This window comes from Osmerus eperlanus, chromosome 12 (genome assembly GCF_963692335.1).
Source record: "Osmerus eperlanus chromosome 12, fOsmEpe2.1, whole genome shotgun sequence".
Lineage (NCBI taxonomy): Eukaryota > Metazoa > Chordata > Actinopteri > Osmeriformes > Osmeridae > Osmerus > Osmerus eperlanus.
In genome coordinates, this window is record NC_085029.1 from 3,306,802 (window position 1) to 3,325,168 (window position 18,367).

An 18,367-nucleotide genomic window follows, 5' to 3' on the forward strand; every position below is an offset into this window, starting at 1 on the left:
TTAATCGCATTAATGTCATAGTTAACTCGCGATTAATCGCAATTAATCGCACATTTTTATCTATTCTGAATGTCCCTTGATTTCTTCTTGTCCCATAATTTTTTTCTCATTTTAATGCTCTTATCAACATGGAAAAGTGGATCGGATTGCTTAGTGCAAATGTTTTTTTAAATTGAAAACAACATTGAAATCGCCTGGCTTTGACGAGGGGGCGGAGAATTCGCATCAGCTGTGTGCTTGGCCATCAAGTGGTATTTCAGACTGGACGTGCTGCGATGATAGCTCAGTTCACAACGACAAAACACACAGATCACTTTGGTCTTGTCAATGGAACCATTTGGCAACTTTTTAAAAAATAAAAAAATAACGTTAATCTCGCGGTAGAAAAATTTAAGCCGTTAAAATGGGTTTGCGTTAACGCCGTCAATAACATGTTTAAAGTTTTTTCTCTTTACTGTGGTGAAATGACCGGCGCTCAGCGCTTCTAATGATTAACACAAAAACAATCACACCCTGTCTGAAGGCGTGAAAAGGCTAGAATCTTTCAAGGGGGATTTCTCTGGTCGAGCATTCCAGGTTTACCAACATTCAGATCGGTGAATCTTCTTCAACTATTTTCTGATTTCAATAGATGACACATTATTTGAAAGCTTACAGTCTGCACTTTCACAATCTGTAAAAAACTGAGAAATGACCTTGGCTGACAACGGTCCCTTCTGACTAGAGTGTGTCACATATTTGTTTTGAACTCCACTGTGTTGTTGACCTCCACAGCGGTGTCTACTTCCAGGGCACCACCATCGGCATGGCACCCATCATGAGCATGTGCACAGCGGAACAGTCAGGAGGCATCGTCATGGTGAGTAGCCCTAGGTGGAATCTTTTTTTCTTGCCTGCCGATAGGATTTTCTATATTTCTGTCGTACATAGGCGGAAATCCCGTTGGGACACGACCCCCCCATTCCTGGGAAAAATGCCACTGCTATCGTAGTGCATCCATGATGCGTGGTAAACATGGTTTTCATTGACCTGCTTCTTCCCTCTCCTTCCTCTCCACCCTCCATCTTTTGTTCTCCATCTTGCTTGTTGATGAGCTCTTGGCTCCTTCCATCCCCTCTGAGACTGCAGTGAGTGAGCATAGGGCTGCCTGGCTGACACACTACCAACAATTATTTACATAAGAAATGCACTCGTTGACCAACCCCTTTATGTACCACGTCAACAGAATAGGTGATGTTGTGTCTTAGCCTTGTTCCAGTGGGTGGGAGAGCACAGACTGATAAATCAACAGAAGTATCAATTACACACGTAGAGACACTCTTGTTTAACGTGCCACAACAAACGAGAGAACAGAAGGAGATATCACACAGAGTAGGAACAGAAATGTTGTAAATGATCAAATAAGTGGAGCCTGTTGAGTAAAATCCTATACCTTCTGCAAGAGTAGCCCCATAATGCAGTGAAGTACGTTCTAATAGACCTCACCAATCTACTATCCTCCTCTCTCCTCTCTCTCCTCCTGTCTCTGGGTCCCTTGCTTTCTCTCTGCCTCTCTTCCTCCCCCCCTCTCTCTGTCTTTCTCTTTCTTAGTCCCCATCTCTCTCTCTCTCTCTCTGTTTTGTCATGGTTGGGTGATGAGCAGGGTTTTACAGCCTTTTTACACATGTTTATCAGCTCTGGTCCCTGCAGATGGTAAACCGTGGACATGGTCAATACACAAACCTGCACAGGCATGCACGCACACACACAGGCATCAGGTCACAGACAGGAACAGTTTCTCTCCTCATTTATTCAATATTTGGAAATTATTTCCCCCCATACATTATTCCAGTGTAAACCTTCAGGTAGATTAATGTCACACATCCGTCCTTAATTAGTCTGGCCCTCGCATGAATACAAAGAATGTTCTGAATACCCGGCGTCCATGTTGAATCTGTTTGAGCAGACAGAAGGTTTACATCTTCTATTCAAATCATGCCGTCCTTTTCAGCATGTGCTCAACAATCACGGAAGGTGTTATTCCAGAGACAGGAATTAGAGTTTTTTGCATAAATCCCAAACTCCGCAGCTGGATCCTTCAGTGCTGACAGCTGGTCACCGCTGTGTTCACCTCCCCTGCTGCGGAGCTGTTCTTCTGTTCAGGCCTGACTTCAACACTGTTGCTGAATAATGCACGGCGACTGAAGACTTTCCCTTAACGTGCGCTCACACATACACACACACTTTTCCACCCACCTCGGAGATGGGAGCTCTCGCCGTTCAATTATTTATCGGGTGTTTTGGCACGTGCGTTCCCCGTCTCCAACACCTCTGAACACCTCAGCAGCTGCTCTGTCTGTCCATCCGTCCATCTGTTAGAATGCCTATCTAACCAAGCTTCTAATCTGTCCGTCCATCTGGATGTGTTTTTTTGCTCCACATCTCTTGTCTGATGTGTTGGTGCTGCGAGAAGCGGCGTAGCATAGAGTGAGTTCACAGTCCGTGTGTGTCTAGACCAGGACATCTGTTGCTGTCAAGGTGTGGAGAGCTGGATGAATGTGACAGGCTGCTGCCTACTGCTTTTCCTCTCCTCCTGTATCAACACACTGACAGGGCGACGCTCGGATAAGCACAGACACAACCAGTAGAAGCAATTAAAAACTCTGTTCTCCAGTGAGCTTTGAGTGATATTTCTCCCACTTTTGGAGAAGTTGATATATGGATGGTGATGATTCCTGTCACTTCTGTCAAATGGAATGGGAAAGGAAACAGTTCTGAGAAATGAACAAATAACCAATATTCGCAGGGGTTAATGCTGGACTAAATTCGATTATGGCGGGGTAATGTCAGAATAACACTTAGAGATCATTAACATTTCATGACATGTCTGTCTTATGTAGTGACTAGTAAAGGGTAAACTACTGTGCTGATTCTCTAAATACAGACTATGAATACGCTTTTTTTCTCCCAGGACCATTCTGACAACCCCCTGGGGGCGGCAGTGACCCTCGCCCATGAGCTGGGCCACAACTTTGGAATGAACCACGACACGCCAGAGAGGGGGTGCGGCTGCAGGGTGACGGTGGACCGTGGGGGGTGCATCATGACCCCCTCCACCGGGTGAGTTGGAACATTACTCCTTCTATCCACCCTCACATGTTGTTATTACAAAATGGGTAATGTGACCATAAATGACATGGCTGATTCAGACATACGGTATAGATGAGAAGCAGGGTTTTTCCTGCATAGAGAAAATGTTGCCGCGCGCCAAAGCCGTTTTCCCGAGCGCCAATGACAAATCCCGAGCGCCAAAGGAAAAAAAAGTCTGCGATGAAGAAAAGAAAAAAAGCTGTGTTCATCACGCGTGCAATGCAGCGAATATGTTCTCAATAGTATGTTTCAAGTAGGCTACAGCCGAACCTTCGTTCTGCGTCATATATAGCTGAGTATCATCTGCATAACAGTGAACATTTACCCCAAAGCTTCTAATTATGTTTCCTAAAGGCAACATACAGAGTGAAAATAACAGAGGGCCTAGAACTGAACCCTGTGGTACTCCGTATTTTACAGTGGAGCTCCTGGATGAGCAGCCATCGTAGTGGACATATTGTGATCTATCAGATAGATACGATCTAAACCACTGAAGTGACGTACCAGAAATCCCAACATAGTTCTCCATACGTTCCAGGAGAATCTCATGATCCACAGTGTCAAAAGATGCACTTAGGTCTAGAAGAACCAGGACAGAGATAGAGCCCGCGTCAGAGGCTAATAATAGATCATCGACTACCTTGGCTAATGCAGTTTCAGTGCTGTGGTGAAGACGAAATCCAGACTGGAGAGGTTCATAAAGCTGATTTGAGGAGAGGTGCTCAGTGAGCTGTTGTGCCACAGCCTTTTCTAAAATTTTGGAGAGAAATGGCAAATTTGAAATTGGCCTGAAGTTGCTAAGACAACCTGGATCCAGGTTTGTTTTTTTAAGAAGGGGCTTAATAATAGCTTGTTTGAAATCGTCGGGGACTTGGCCAGTTACAATAGATTCATTAATAATACTAAGCATGGGTGGTCCAATAATAGGGAGAAGTTCCCTACAGAGTTTGGCAGGGAGGGGATCGAGAAGGCAGCTAGTGGGTTTCGAGGAGTCTATCGGCTCGATGAATGCTTCCATAGAAATAGGGTTAAAGTGAGAGCCTCAACATGCAGCATGCTTGGTATAGATTAAAGTTCAGTGTTGATGGCCACTCCTCCAGGACTAGTCTGTAGTTTGTCCCTTATTGCATAGATTTTTTGGTCAAAGAAATCTAAGAAATCATTGGGAGAGAGATCTGAACTAACACAGAGTGTACTTTTCTTAGTGAGTTTTGCAACAGTATCAAATAGGAACTTGTGTGTTGTCGTGTTGTGTTTGTTCTTACTAATCAACTTAGAGAAATATTCTGATCTGAACCTGATGAGGACTTGCTTGTACTCCATTTGGCTGTCCTTCCAGGCCAGGCGGAAAACCTCCAATTTAGTGGTACGCCACTTATGTTCTAGTTTTCTAGTGGACCTCTTGAGAGTGCGGGTTTCCTCTGAATACCATGGAGCCAGTTTCTTGTCTTTTCTTTTCCTTGGTTTCAGACATATAGATAAGATGGATGAATCAGACATATAGGTAAGATGGATGAATCAGACATATAGATAAGATGGATGAATCAGACATAAATAAGATGGATGAATCAGAGATAAGATGTCTGTATCAGACATAAATAAGATGGCTGAATCAGACATAGATTAAAAGGATAAATCAGAGATAAGATGGATGAATCAGACATATAGATGAGAGGTGGCTGAATCAAAGGCGAAACTGAGTATGGGATGGTTAATGCAGTGTGGACAGCTGTGTTCACACTAGGGATGCACCGATCCGACTTTTTCAATACCGATACCGATGCCTGGGCTTTGTGTATCTGTCGATACCCGATACCGATCCGATACCGTTGTTTAATTAATAATAAACTGTATACCTCCCACCTTATACCTTCCTTCCACCATGTGGAAGAGACTAAAGGCACCATACTTTCCTAACTAAACATTACTTTCCTAACTATGACAAAATAACAGATGTAATGTACTGAATTCTTATTTATTTGTCATTTAAAAAACACTTGTGCATTCAAAATTCGAAAATAGAATGTAATCAAACGTATTAAAATAAATAAAATGTAGCAGTAGAAACAAAATTGTGTATTGGTCAAACATACAATAGTAATCAAACAGTTACCAAACATTGTAAACATGTAAAAAAAAGATTGGAATTCTTATTTATTTGTTGTCGCTGGTGTGTGAACCATGGAAGTTTTTAGCTTGAAGCATTGCACCGTGCGGTGTAAAGCTCGTGTCCAAACAGTGGACAGTTAAACTTAAAAGTAACATGGAGTGAGCCAAAGAGTCGGCTGTGTGGAGATATTTCACGCTTGCCACGCCAACTAGTTCGTCGGCTGTTTGCAATGTCTGCAAAGTAGCGCTAAATGTTTTTAGGGGTGGTGTTAGTACTGGAAAGTACAATACTACCAATTTAATCAAGCACATCCAAAAGCACAATGCTAGGAGCACGCCGAATTCCTGCAGCTCAACAACTCTACTATACGTGCACATACGTGATCGTTCGAATGCGGGTCTCACAGCGTAATGTCGCATATGCGATTTAGAACATTCCAACTGAATATTTTCCGATAGACAAAAACTGTGCGACAAACGCTGTATGGCTTCAATATGTACTAATGAGAAGGCTAACAGGTATCACTAGCATGCTAGTGCTACGAGTATTATGCTTGCTGTGGGGACCGTCGGAAATATTTAGAATTCACGCATCTAAAGGTTTGGTTAACTCATGCTACTGAAAAATGACATATATGTGCTGCGAAAAAAAAAGAAAATGGATCGGCCAGTGGATCTGTAAATTTTTTCGATCCTCGATCCAGCTACTTTGTCAATATCTGGGCCGATATCCGATCTTAATATCGGATCGGTGTACCCCTAGTTCACACAGTGGAATTCTGACGGTCATGTTTTCTCTCAGCCAGGCACACTTTGGCATTTGCTGGTTCATTACACCGAAATGAGACTCATTTGGTTAGGCTTTGCAAATGACGTCCGTGTTCCCCAACTATCCAGAATGCATTAGCCGTGGGCAGTAGCATCGTTAACCTTGCACCAGATAACCCCCGCATCAGATTTGGTAAATGTCACTCAAAACAGCAAATAACTGTAGTTTATTGTCTGTCAGACATATTACTAATAAACTCACTGAACCTGTGGACTGTTGGGTTTATGGCCAACAAGCATCTGGGCTCGGGCCTTGTGGCAGTATGACTCACTCCGATGGGAAGGCCAGCGGTTTACACATACAAAACAAGTGCATGGCTGAATGGCTGACAGAATGCAACCTCACTTTCGTCTGAAACTGAACACACATGTGCCTATCTCATTGCAGCATGCACCGCAGGATGAAAACCTTGTTAATGGAAACTTCTAGACTTGGCACATCCAAAAAAGACATCACCAGTGAGCCTGTCGTGCTGCTAGACAGAGCTGACCTGAGTAGAACTGTTGTGCTTGCCCTCTCCAGCTAAGCTCCAGTTCTGCCTGGGAGAGCCGCAGGACCAGAGTGTTTATGCTGGATCCTCCCAGTGTGTTTGGCTTGGACCTGGCCCACGAGAAGCGGGGTAACACTATTCCCGATTATATGCTCATAAAACAACACAGCAGCAAGCTGTAAAGGAAAGCTGAAAGTTGTTGGTGGGCATCCTCCTCAGTCAGTAGAGCTCTTTAAAATGCCATCAGAAGGAGGGAAAATGAAGTGACAGAGAGAGAAAATGAGAAAGAGACAGAGTAAGAGAACATTTAAAAAGGAGACTTTGATGCTCTTCAGAATCAGAATGGGTTTTATTCGCCATGAAAGCTTGCACAGACAAGGAATTTGCTTTGGCAGGAAGGTGCAAACATTTCACATATAGGAATCTAAAATTGTAATATTAGGACTAGCTATACTAAGGGTACATAAGTAGCAAACTAAGGGTACATAACTAGCAATGGAATTAGATTAAAATAAGCTATACAATAAAATCTAAGATTGTATTGTGCAGTGCAAAAAGCAGTGTTGTTTTAAGGGCATTGAGTCATGAAGTCAGTGTGAACCCTTGGCCTTGTTGAAGAGGCCAACAGCGGAAGAGAAGAAACTGTTTTTGAGTCGTGTGGTATTGGTCCTGATGGACCGCAGCCTTCTGCCGGAGGGGTGTGACTGAAACAGGGAGTGACCAGGGTGGGAGGAGTCAGCCACAATCTTCCTCGCTCGCCTCAGGGTCCTCGAGGTGTGCAGGTCCTCGAGGGTAGGCAGATTGCAGCCAATCACCTTCTCAGCAGTGCGGATGATATGCTGCAGCCTGCTCTTGTCCTTGGCAGTGGCAGCAGCGTACCAGATGGTTATGGAGGAGGTGAGGATGGACTCAATGATGGCTGTGTAGAAGTGCACCATCATTGTCTTTGGCAGGTTGAATTTCTTCAGTTGCCATAGGAAGTACATCCTCTGTTGTGCTTTCTTGGTGAGGGAGCTGATGTTCAGTTCCCACTTGAGGTCCTGGGAGAGGATAGTGCCCAGGAAGCGGAAGGACTCCACAGTGTTGACTGGGGAGCAGGGCCGGCCCAAGGCATAAGCGAACTAAGCGGCTGCTTAGGGCCCCCGTGGCCACCAGAGGGCCCCCAAGAGCACATGAAATTACAGTTTAATGTACCGTGTTTCTTCAATTAAACGCTGCTGTCGTTTAAACTCTGCACCAAAAATGAACATTGTGTAATAAACGCCGCCCCAGAAATACGGTAGGAGCAGCATGTCCTGAAATACCTAGTAGCAGCATGTCATTTTAATGAACATTTTTTTGTGTTGCTCTACTAGGGGTCCACTGTTAGCTAAATACGTTTCACATATCACATCAACATACCTTACTTAGCAAATTACTCTAGCTAGCTAGAGACTAGCTGTTAGTCGGCATTAGAAGGGAGCTTACGAAAAAATAGCCATAAAACGAATAGCAGTCTAGCTTATTGCTAACGCCTGTCTAGATTATCTATTGAAAGAACTGGACAATCAGGTGCTGTTGAGTTAGCAAGCTAAACTAGTTTACAGGCTACAGTAGGTAGTCTAGGTGTTTTCGCTATCTAGCTGTTCTTCCATTCCTTGCAAATCAGCCTTAATAAAAAGCAGATGAGATAGAGCTAGCTAGTCTAACTAACATTGACATTTGCTCGTTGCTTAATCGGTGATTTAGAAGACGGTACTGTTCAAACTGTCTAAGAACATTTAATGTAGCGAACTAACACGTTAGCATGTTCATGCAGCTAGCCTAGAATACCGTATTTCTTCGATTAAAGGTCGCCCTGAAATAAACGCTGCCCTCGAATAAACGGTGCACCAAAAATGAACAATGTGTAATAAATTGAAGTTTAATCGAAGAAATACAGTAATTAAGAAAAAATTATAACAATTGGCGACGCCGAGGGTCCCCAAAATAAATTCTGCTTAAAGATCCTGTAAAGTAAATTCCATGTTTTGCTTCTAAGTACATTATATACGTGTGAAATGAGTTCCTGAAAGCATGTGCAAAGCACTAAGACTTTGTCACACTGAAATGTGTGTTTCAGTGTTAAACCGAAAAACAGTTTCTCTTCTGTTTTCAGATCAGGTTTTAATGGGCGGAGCCAAAAAATGCCCTATCTACGTAATTTCTCCCTATCTACGCCAGATCACTGAATGGCTCCTCCTGCTGTACTGTTATTGTAGCCTACATCAGCTAGCGCGCATTGCGCGCGAGCGCAATTTTTTGCAATAATTTCTGTGCAAAATAGTTTTTTGAGCTTTCTGTAGGCTAATATAAATATTTCGTTGGACTCATATTGTAATATTTTCTGTAAATTACAACCCAAACTAGAGAGGGTACAATTTCTGGGGAAATTGTAGGGTGTGCTTGCTTGCGTCGGTTGCACAGGGGTCTGTATATTTTATATAAAAATGCATAGGGCCTACTTATTATTTATAAAGATTACATAGATTTAAAAGCATCTTTTTTTTGCTGCTCATTTACAACTCAAAATACGAGTGAAGTGTAGAGTGAAATATGATGTCTTCTCATTTCCCCTGCAAGAGGCAGCCTCATCGTTGAATCAAAACAAATACATTTGGCAGACCGGTGTAAACATTTACCTAATCTCTATGACTTAAACGTCCTTTTATCTTTTTCCTTTCTCGTGATATTTTCAGGCATTTAGCCTACTCATTGCATTCATTCATTAATAAAGAACCCCCTTTGAAGATTATTCTACGACGTTACCGGCAGTAGAAGATGGAATCGCGATTCAAACAGTACCATCTGCTAACTGAAAATATGCCCCCAAAAACGTAAATAAGCTTGACATTTATTTAGTGGAAAATCGCTCATTCATAAAAAGCTCACTGGTAGCGATCAGTCAGTAACAACGCAAAATGCGATATAGCCCTGTGTGGAGAAGCTGCCCCGGTAAATTCTACTACTACAGTACAGTACTAGACTACTGCTGTGTTCGTCTTGGTAGCGATTGCGTTGGTTGAATTGGATTTAACGTTCCGTTGTACGGTTTAGGCTGAAATTATTTTCATGAACAGATTGACAAAGTTTAGGCTGTGGCAATGAAGTTAAGGTTAGTAGTTAGATAGATTTTTGATTTAAGTAAGGAGAGTGCCGAACGTGTTCTGTCGCCGTTTGACTTCCTAAACAGCTGTGTACTGATGTTTTTGTAGTGTGTCTCGCATAAGATACAGCGTTGCAGTGAGCTAGCTACACTGGTTTGAAACCACAGGTAATGGTAATTTCACCAACAAATCGTTTACTAATGTCAGAATAAATCCTACAACGAAAATGTATATGTGAGGAATGTTTATTTTAACGATTGAAAACAGATATATCATAGACCACTGTAGTATTTGTTGCCCGGGCAACACAGGCTAATGTCATGATGCTAATACTTCAGTGAAATAGTAGACTACTGTTTCCGAAAGTAGATGTACTTCCTTAATAATATCAGCTTATATTGTACATTACACATCACAATTGTGTGTCATATCACAAAGTAAAATGAGTAAATAGTTATCACCCTGGCCTCTTTGCTTGTGGCGTTTCTGCAGCTGCCTTGCAGTAAAGCTATAGTTAGCCTAGCTATCCCCCAAGTTAACAGATGCGAAATGAATGTTCTGCCAAAGGTAGTCACGCGTGTTTTCGTGACGTTAGTGACGTAGTGACGTTAGTAACGTCAGTGACTGTGGCTAGCAAATTAGCCACCGTTAGCTTCACTTTTTGCCACAAAAACTTAACTTCAGCCTAAACCATGCAACGGAACGTAAATAAAAATACAAGCAACTCAATCGCTACCAAGACGAAACTTTTAACACCTAGGTTGTCTATGTAGGCCAAATATTGACAAAGATTTAGGGGGGCAAAAATAAATAATAATAAATATATATGTGAGATAACAAAGGTTGTGCTCTCGCCGAAGGCTTGAGCACACCCAATAATATATATGTGAGAGAACAAAGGTTGTGCTCTCGCCGAAGGCTTGAGCACACCCAAATATATATATATGTGAGAGAACAAAGGTTGTGCCCTTGCCGAAGGCAAAGCACACCCAATTTGTACCTGAAAGATTCAGGGCTTTTGAGAAAACATATTTTTCCCACCCTTGCAGGAACCTAGATTTATGAAGTGACAGATCTTTCTTTTTTACCTGGCTTTTTCAGTTCCTCCTGGCATCTTTCCCCCATCCATTTTATTGGGTGTGCTTTGCCTTCGGCAAGGGCACAACCTTTGTTCTCTCACATATATATTATTGGGTGTGCTCAAGCCTTCGGCGAGAGCACAACCTTTGTTCTCTCACATATATATTTATTATTTATTTTTGCCCCCCTAAGGATCAGTCAATATTTGGACTACATAGACAACCTAGGTGTCAAAAGTTTCGTCTTGGTAGCGATTGAGTTGCTTGTATTTTTATTTACACTCCGTTGCACAGTTTAGGAGGTTACAACGTTTTTGTGGCAAAAAGTGTCTTCTGTCAACAAAGGGTAACAGTGCTAGCCTACATCACTACGTCAGCACACGTTAGCAACGACGCATGGATACAACGTGATAGAGACGTTCTAGCACGCAAATTGGAGCTTGGAATATGAGTGAAAAATGCCAACCACCAAAATTACCAACCATTGGGTTTTGTTGAACAAGCAATTTCGAGTGGAACTGCCATCTCGGATTTTTGATTTAGGTCGTGAAAGTCTTTGTAATTTGAGCGAGTGCGCGTCGCCCGTGAGTCTGTCTAGGCGGCAGCCATGCAAGCGTCTACTTTAGTATTTTCGTAATTTTATAGTTCGGTCAATTCTACACCAAAAAACAGAAGGAGGGCAATGTTATGACGATATGACTATTGTGAAGACAGCCAGGTGGTGAGATTTTAATGTAGGTTGCTGTAAAAACTTTGGTTTGCTACGTGAGAGCCCCGTCAGCCTCTGATGCATCTGTTTTCAATCGTTAAAATAAACATTCCTCACAAATACATTTTCGTTGTAGGATTTATTATGACATTACATTACAAGTAAATGATTTGTTGGTGAAATTATCATTACCTGTGGTTTCAAACCAGTGTTGCTCACTGCAACGCTGTAGCCTACGCGAGACACAGTTGTTTAGGAAGTCAAACGGCGACAGAACATGTTCGGCACTCCCCTTACTTAAATCAAAAGTCTTTCAATAGGTGAAACTATCTGACTACTAACCTGAACTTCATTGCCACAGCCTAAACTTTGTCAATCTGTTCATGATAATAATTAATTTCAGCCTAAACCGTACAACGGAACGTTAAATCGAATTCAACCAACGCAATCGCCAAGACGAACACAGCAGTAGTCTAGTACTGTACTGTAGTAGTAGCCTACAATTTACCGGGGCAGCTTCTCCACACAGGGCTATATCGCATTTTGTGTTGTTACTGACAATGATCACTACCAGTGAGCTTTTTATGAATGAGCGATTTTCCACTAAATAAATGTCAAGCTTATTTACGTTTTTGGGGGCATATTTTCAGTTAGCAGATGGTACTGTTTGAATCGCGATTCCATCTTCTACTGTCGGTAACGTCGTAGAATAATCTTCAAAGGGGTTAATGAATGAATGCAATATGAGTAGCTAGGCTAAATGCCTGAAAATATCACGAGAAGGGAAAACTTAAAAGGACGTTTAAGTCATAGAGATTAGGTCAATTTTTACACCGGTCTGCCAAATGTATTTGTTTTGATTCAGCTATGAGGCTGCCTCTTGCAGGGGAAATGAGAAGATATCATATTTCATTCGACACTTCACTCGTATTTTGAGTTGTAGGCTAAATGAGCAGCAAAAAAAAGATGCTTTTAAATCTATGTAATCTTTATAAATAATAAGTAGGCCCTATGCATTTTTATATAAAATATACAGAAATATCAGTTATAAAAATGTCATTAAAAAACGGAACCCTGTGCAACCGACGCAAGCAAGCACACCCTACAATTTCCCCAGAAATTGTACCCTCTCTAGTTATTTATTTTTTGTTTTTTATTTTTGCCCCCTAAAACTCAGTCAATATTTGGCCTACATAGACAACCTAGGTGTCAAAAGTTTCGTCTTGGTAGCGATTGAGTTGCTTCAATTGGGATTTACGTTCCGTTGCATGGTTTAGGCACAAGTTAAGTTTTTGTGGCGAAAAGTGAAGCTAACGGTGGCTAATTTGCTAGCCAGAGTCACTGACGTTACTAACGTCACTAACGTCACGAAAACACGCGTGACTACCTGTAGCAGAACATTCGTTTCGCATCTGTTAACTTGGGGGATAGCTAGGCTAACTATAGCTTTACTGCAAGGCAGCTGCAGAAACGCCACAAGCAAAGAGGCCAGGGTGATAACTATTTACTCATTTTACTTTGTGATGTGAAACACAATTGTGAAATGTACAATTTTAGCTGATATTATTAAGGAAGTAGGCCCACATCTACTTTCGGAAACGGTAGTCTACTATTTTATGGAAGCAAATTGTTACCAAAATTCAAATGAAAATGCATTTCCAGAAATGAATTTTCATTTTAAGAACGTGGCTGCAAAATCGTGACCACAATTCAAATTTCCCGGCACATTTGCAATGTAATGCAATGCAGATGTGCACACCGCTCCCTACCGAACAAGATGGGTAGCTCGGTCAGCAGGGAGCTGAAGAAGAGCGGCTACTGACGTCACTCTGCTGCGCCGCTCAGAATGCTTTTTCGTTCATTTTGCATTTCTGCAAATGCATTTGAATTTGAATTGTGGTCACGATTTTACAGCCACGTTCTTAAAATGAAAATGCATTTCTGGAAATGCATTTGAATTTGAATTGTGGTCACGATTTTGCAGCCACGTTCTTAAAATGAAAATGCATTTCTGGAAATGCATTTGAATTTGAATTGTGGTCACGATTTTGCAGCCACGTTCTTAAAATGAAAATGCATTTCTGGAAATGCATTTGAATTTGAATTGTGGTCACGATTTTGCAGCCACGTTCTTAAAATGAAAATGCATTTCTGGAAATGCATTTGAATTTGAATTGTGGTCATGATTTTGCAGCCACGTTCTTAAAATGAAAATTCATTTCTGGAAATGCATTTTAATTTTCAAATTTTACATTTCAAATTGAATTTTGGTATCTATTTGCTGGGGCATGTTTTGAAAATTAAATCTCAAATGTCTATTTCTTTTTCATTTTAATTAAGTGAAAGATTGAGCACTCTTGAAGAAGAAAATTAAAATGCAAATAGGATGATTGATTACTAATTTCATTTATGAGTCAAATAATGCAGCCACATTCTTAAAATGCAAATGCATTTCTGGAAATGCATTTGCATTTGAATTTTGGTAACGATTTGCTTCCATACTATTTCACTGAAGCATTAGCATGACATTAGCCTCTGTTGCCCGGGCAACACATACTACAGTGGTCTATGATGCATCTGTTTTCAATCGTTAAAATAAACATTCCTCACAAATACATTTTCGTTGTAGGATTTATTATGACATTACATTACAAGTAAACGATTTGTTGGTGAAATTATCATTACCTGTGGTTTCAAACCAGTGTTGCTCACTGCAACGCTGTAGCCTACGCGAGACACTACAAAAACATCTAACTACACAGCTGTAGGAAGTCAAACGGCGACAGAACATGTTCGGCCCTCCCCTTACTTAAATCAAAAGTCTTTCAATAGGTGAAACTATCTGACTACTAACTTGAACTTCATTGCCACAGCCTAAACTTTGTCAATCTGTTCATGAAAATAATTAATTTCAGCCTAAACCGTACAACAGAACGTTAAATCCAATTCAACCAACGCAATCGCTACCAAGACGAACACAGCAGTAGTCTAGTACTGTACTTTAGTAGTAGAATTTACCGGGGCAGCTTCTCCACACAGGGCTATATCGCATTTTGCGTTGTTACTGACAATGATCGCTACCAGTGAGCTTTTTATGAATGAGCGATTTTCCACTAAATAAATGTCAAGCTTATTTTGGGGGCATATTTTCAGTTAGCAGATGGTACTGTTTGAATCGCGATTCCATCTTCTACTGCCGGGTAACGTCGTAGAATAATCTTCAAAGGGGGTTCTTTATTCATGAATGAATGCCATATGAGTAGGCTAAATGCCTGAAAATATCACGAGAAGGGAAAAACTTAAAAGGACGTTTAAATCATAGAGATTAGGTCAATTTTTACACCGGTCTGCCAAATGTATTCGTTTTGATTCAGCTATGAGGCTGCCTCTTGCAGGGGAAATGAGAGACATCTATTTCATTCTACACTTCACTCGTATTTTGAGTTGTAAATGAGCAGCAAAAAAAAGATGCTTTTAAATCTATGTAATCTTTATAAATAATAAGTAGGCCTAAGCATTTTTATATAAAATATACAGAAATATCAGTTGTAAAAATGGCATTAAAAAACGGACCCTTGTGCAACCGACGCAAGTAAGCACACCCTACAATTTCCCCAGAAATTGTACCCTCTCTAGTTCTTTTTGCATCAGCTTAATCTTGCTAACTCCACAACAATAAATGATTGTTTAGGCTTGTCTCCGTGGCAACAAACTTGGTACACGCACTTGTGTTTGAGAAAGAGAGCATGCGCGACAACTGAAAACGGCACTTTTTAATCCACGGTCTGATCATGCGCTTATTTAGATTAAAACCTAGTGTAGCCTATTAGCTTACTTATCAGTCACAGTAACTTAACACATATCATTTTATTCGGTGTGTGAAAAAAACTAAGAGAAAGCAGGCGATCTGCTGGGCCAATTTATGAGCGGGCAGAGCGGCCCACCGTGAATTCTCCCGATTCTCCCGATGGCCACTCCGGGCCTGAATACTATTAATAAATGAGCAATATTTTTGGGGGTGCTTTGGTCTTTCTTGGGGGTGCTGAAGCACCTGCTAGCCCCTCCCTAGCGCCGCCCACGACTGACCATTTCACGGCGGACAGTTTTAACATGGACCAGAGACAGACGGGGTTCACCAACACACGGCTTCTCTTGCAGAGCGGAGCCGTACCGAGCATCGCCCCTCCGGCCGTTCATCCTCCGGTCGCACCTGGACCATCCACCGCCGCCAGCAGTTCATCACTCAGTTCTGTGTGCTTGTTATAATTATACTAGATAACTTTTCCAGAGGTATCTCTGCTATGAGTTAGTGCAAACCGCTAAATTGATATTAGGCTACTCGGTGTAGAATGATGGTATTTTGGTGATATGGTAGCTAATGTGTTAGAAGCATGGGCGGAAATCCCGGGGGGTACAGGGGGGACACGACCCCCCCAATCCTGGGAACACTGTAACACAACAACAACTCACAACAACAATCACTGTAAACATAACTATGTAATTTCAACAACATTGATAATATGCAATGAAAGCGCTTTGCTGATTATGGACACAACGGCGCTTTTTGAAGTTTAAAAAGATTTTGAACCCCGCCCTTGGTCCCACAATGGTTTGATCCACAGCCCCAGCCCTCAGCAGTGATGCAGGTGTGTGTGTGAAAATCGGACAGTATCTGTTTGTGTCGTTGGTGGCTGATGTCCAGTAAGTAGTTGTAATATCTGACAAGGTGACTTGAGTGTCTACCATTTGAAATGCACGTGGCTAACGTGAAATTAATCCAGTTAATCGCACCATAGCGATTACACTATGTTGGCAGGGTTCACACACACTAAGCTAGCTGCATTTGCATAGCTAGCAAACAAACCGATAGAGAAAACATTAGCTAGCACTATTCCATTTGGCGTCGTCAAAAGATGGAAACTTTGCTATCGTCAATTTAATCCAATATCAGCACGGATATTGTAGTTCTTCTAAATCCATTTGCCATGCTTAGCGATACTGAACAGAACTATACTATATTCTACCATTGTTATAATTATCTTAAATGGTCTCGTTGCAAAAGCAAAATCATGTCTAGGGACTTTGAAGCACCTGTGTGCCGATCTGGAGTAAACTGGCTATAACAAAGATGATGGCACACAAACGGAATTGGGGCTCGCTAGCTGCATATTCAGCTATTCTGGGAAGCCAGCCAAATATAAAACCAAAACATGAATTATATTAAAATGACAAAAGGTTGCAGTTTGCGTTGTGTAAAGGGTGAACTCATACAGCTGTCAATCCAGCTGTCAATGCAATCCGTTTCACCTTTCCTAACTGACTGTCGAGCTACCTGGTAGATCGAAGCCTATTCTAGAAGAATGTTAATAAATGATAAAAGCCCATCTCCTACTGTAAATAACCTGTACATTGTGTGTGCGGCCAGCATGGTAGAACAATTGCAGAAAAAAAGAAAGACGGACATCAGAGCATTTCAGGACACCAAAACGCAAAGAAAGAACCCTAGTGGCCTAATTTCAAAGACTAGTTGATAAAATGTTCATAAAAATGATGTGAAATGTGCTAAAATAAGTTTATTGAGTCTCTTGTTTGGCAACATGACGGGTTCTCTTCTTTAGACTTGTAAAATAGGGACATAATTGGACAATGCCATGGATACCCCCACTCTCTACTTAAACTGGTGACTGAACCAAGATTAATTTGAGGCAATGGTATTGTTGTTGTGATTAATTGTGTAGTATTGGGTACTGGTAGTTAGGAGGATGGCAAACATCTTATTTCTTTTCTAGGAGACAGACTGTGAGTCAGTGAGGGTGGTGAAAGGGAAAGAGCCAGGGAGAGACTTCAGATGATAGTGTCACAGCCATGGCAGGACCGGGGGTCAACCTTTTTTCCAGCAGCACCAGTATAGGAGACAGTGGCACAGCACTGTCTAGTCACCTCAGTGGTGGCACAGAACCATATCAGCCACACCCACAATTTATAGAACCGCAGACTCTTGCCAACAAAGTGTTGACATTTCAAGAGAAATGGTTTTGCGATTTCCCCCGACTTTATGATGGTTCAATTGAGATTATTTTAGATGGGACTGCACCATGCCCATTGTAATTACATAAACCCATACAGTGTACAGTACATACTGGCCTTTCTTGGTATTGCTGGTTGTAAATACTGTACACCTGCATTCATACTTGACTGATAAGAAACACTACTATAATTACATTTGAACAAGTTGAGACAACCCTTCAGTTACTAACTATAAATGATCCAGGAGTATTAATTATGGTTCCTCAATATACATTTAACATATTACAATGTAGGCTGTGTTACAGCAGTCATTTTGGTGTCCCCCTCAGAAATTGCTCTTGAGAAAATGTCATATAATTGTCCCCCCCAAAGTTGATAGCAGATTTTCGCCACTGGTTAGAAGTAGCCTAGTTGGAGAGCTCACTGTCTGCTGTCTCTGGTGTCCATTTTTACTGTTACAGCTCAGGGGAACATTTCATTTATATGCATCTGTATGTTTCACTCATTGAACAAACAAATTCAAATTCTATACGGTTTTGTTCGGCTTGACATAGCGTCCATTATCTGGGTCGGAGGTAGGCACTAGGCAGCGAGGGGCGGAGCTTCAGCTGCGTCAGGCGACACGCCCCCCCAGTCTCAAGCAGAGAAGACTGCTGATTTTTTCACGATTTCAAAGCCTAATTTAACATACTTGTCAGTGTTATTTTTTCATTCGAATTTGGATGGGTAGTTAATAACACATTATTCTGTGGTGTGGCGAACTTAAAACTCGTTTCCAGGTCCACTTTACAGGATCTTTAAGGCCCCATAAAGGCTTGGGCCGGCCCTGCTGGGGAGTCACACAGGGTGATGGGGGTGAGTGGGGCTGTA

At 41.6% G+C, this 18,367-nt stretch overlaps 1 protein-coding gene across 2 annotated transcripts in view; it reads left to right on the forward strand.

The window, feature by feature from the left end:
• The window catches only part of LOC134031100 (disintegrin and metalloproteinase domain-containing protein 12), a 106,273-nt gene that overhangs the window by 57,792 nt on the left and 30,114 nt on the right, over nucleotides 1–18,367 (forward strand). For both annotated transcript variants that reach the window (XM_062474599.1, XM_062474600.1), the window contains exons 10-11: nucleotides 775–859; nucleotides 2,951–3,099. In XM_062474599.1, coding sequence (XP_062330583.1) covers nucleotides 775–859; nucleotides 2,951–3,099 — 234 coding nt within the window. The remainder of the gene's footprint in view (nucleotides 1–774; nucleotides 860–2,950; nucleotides 3,100–18,367) is intronic.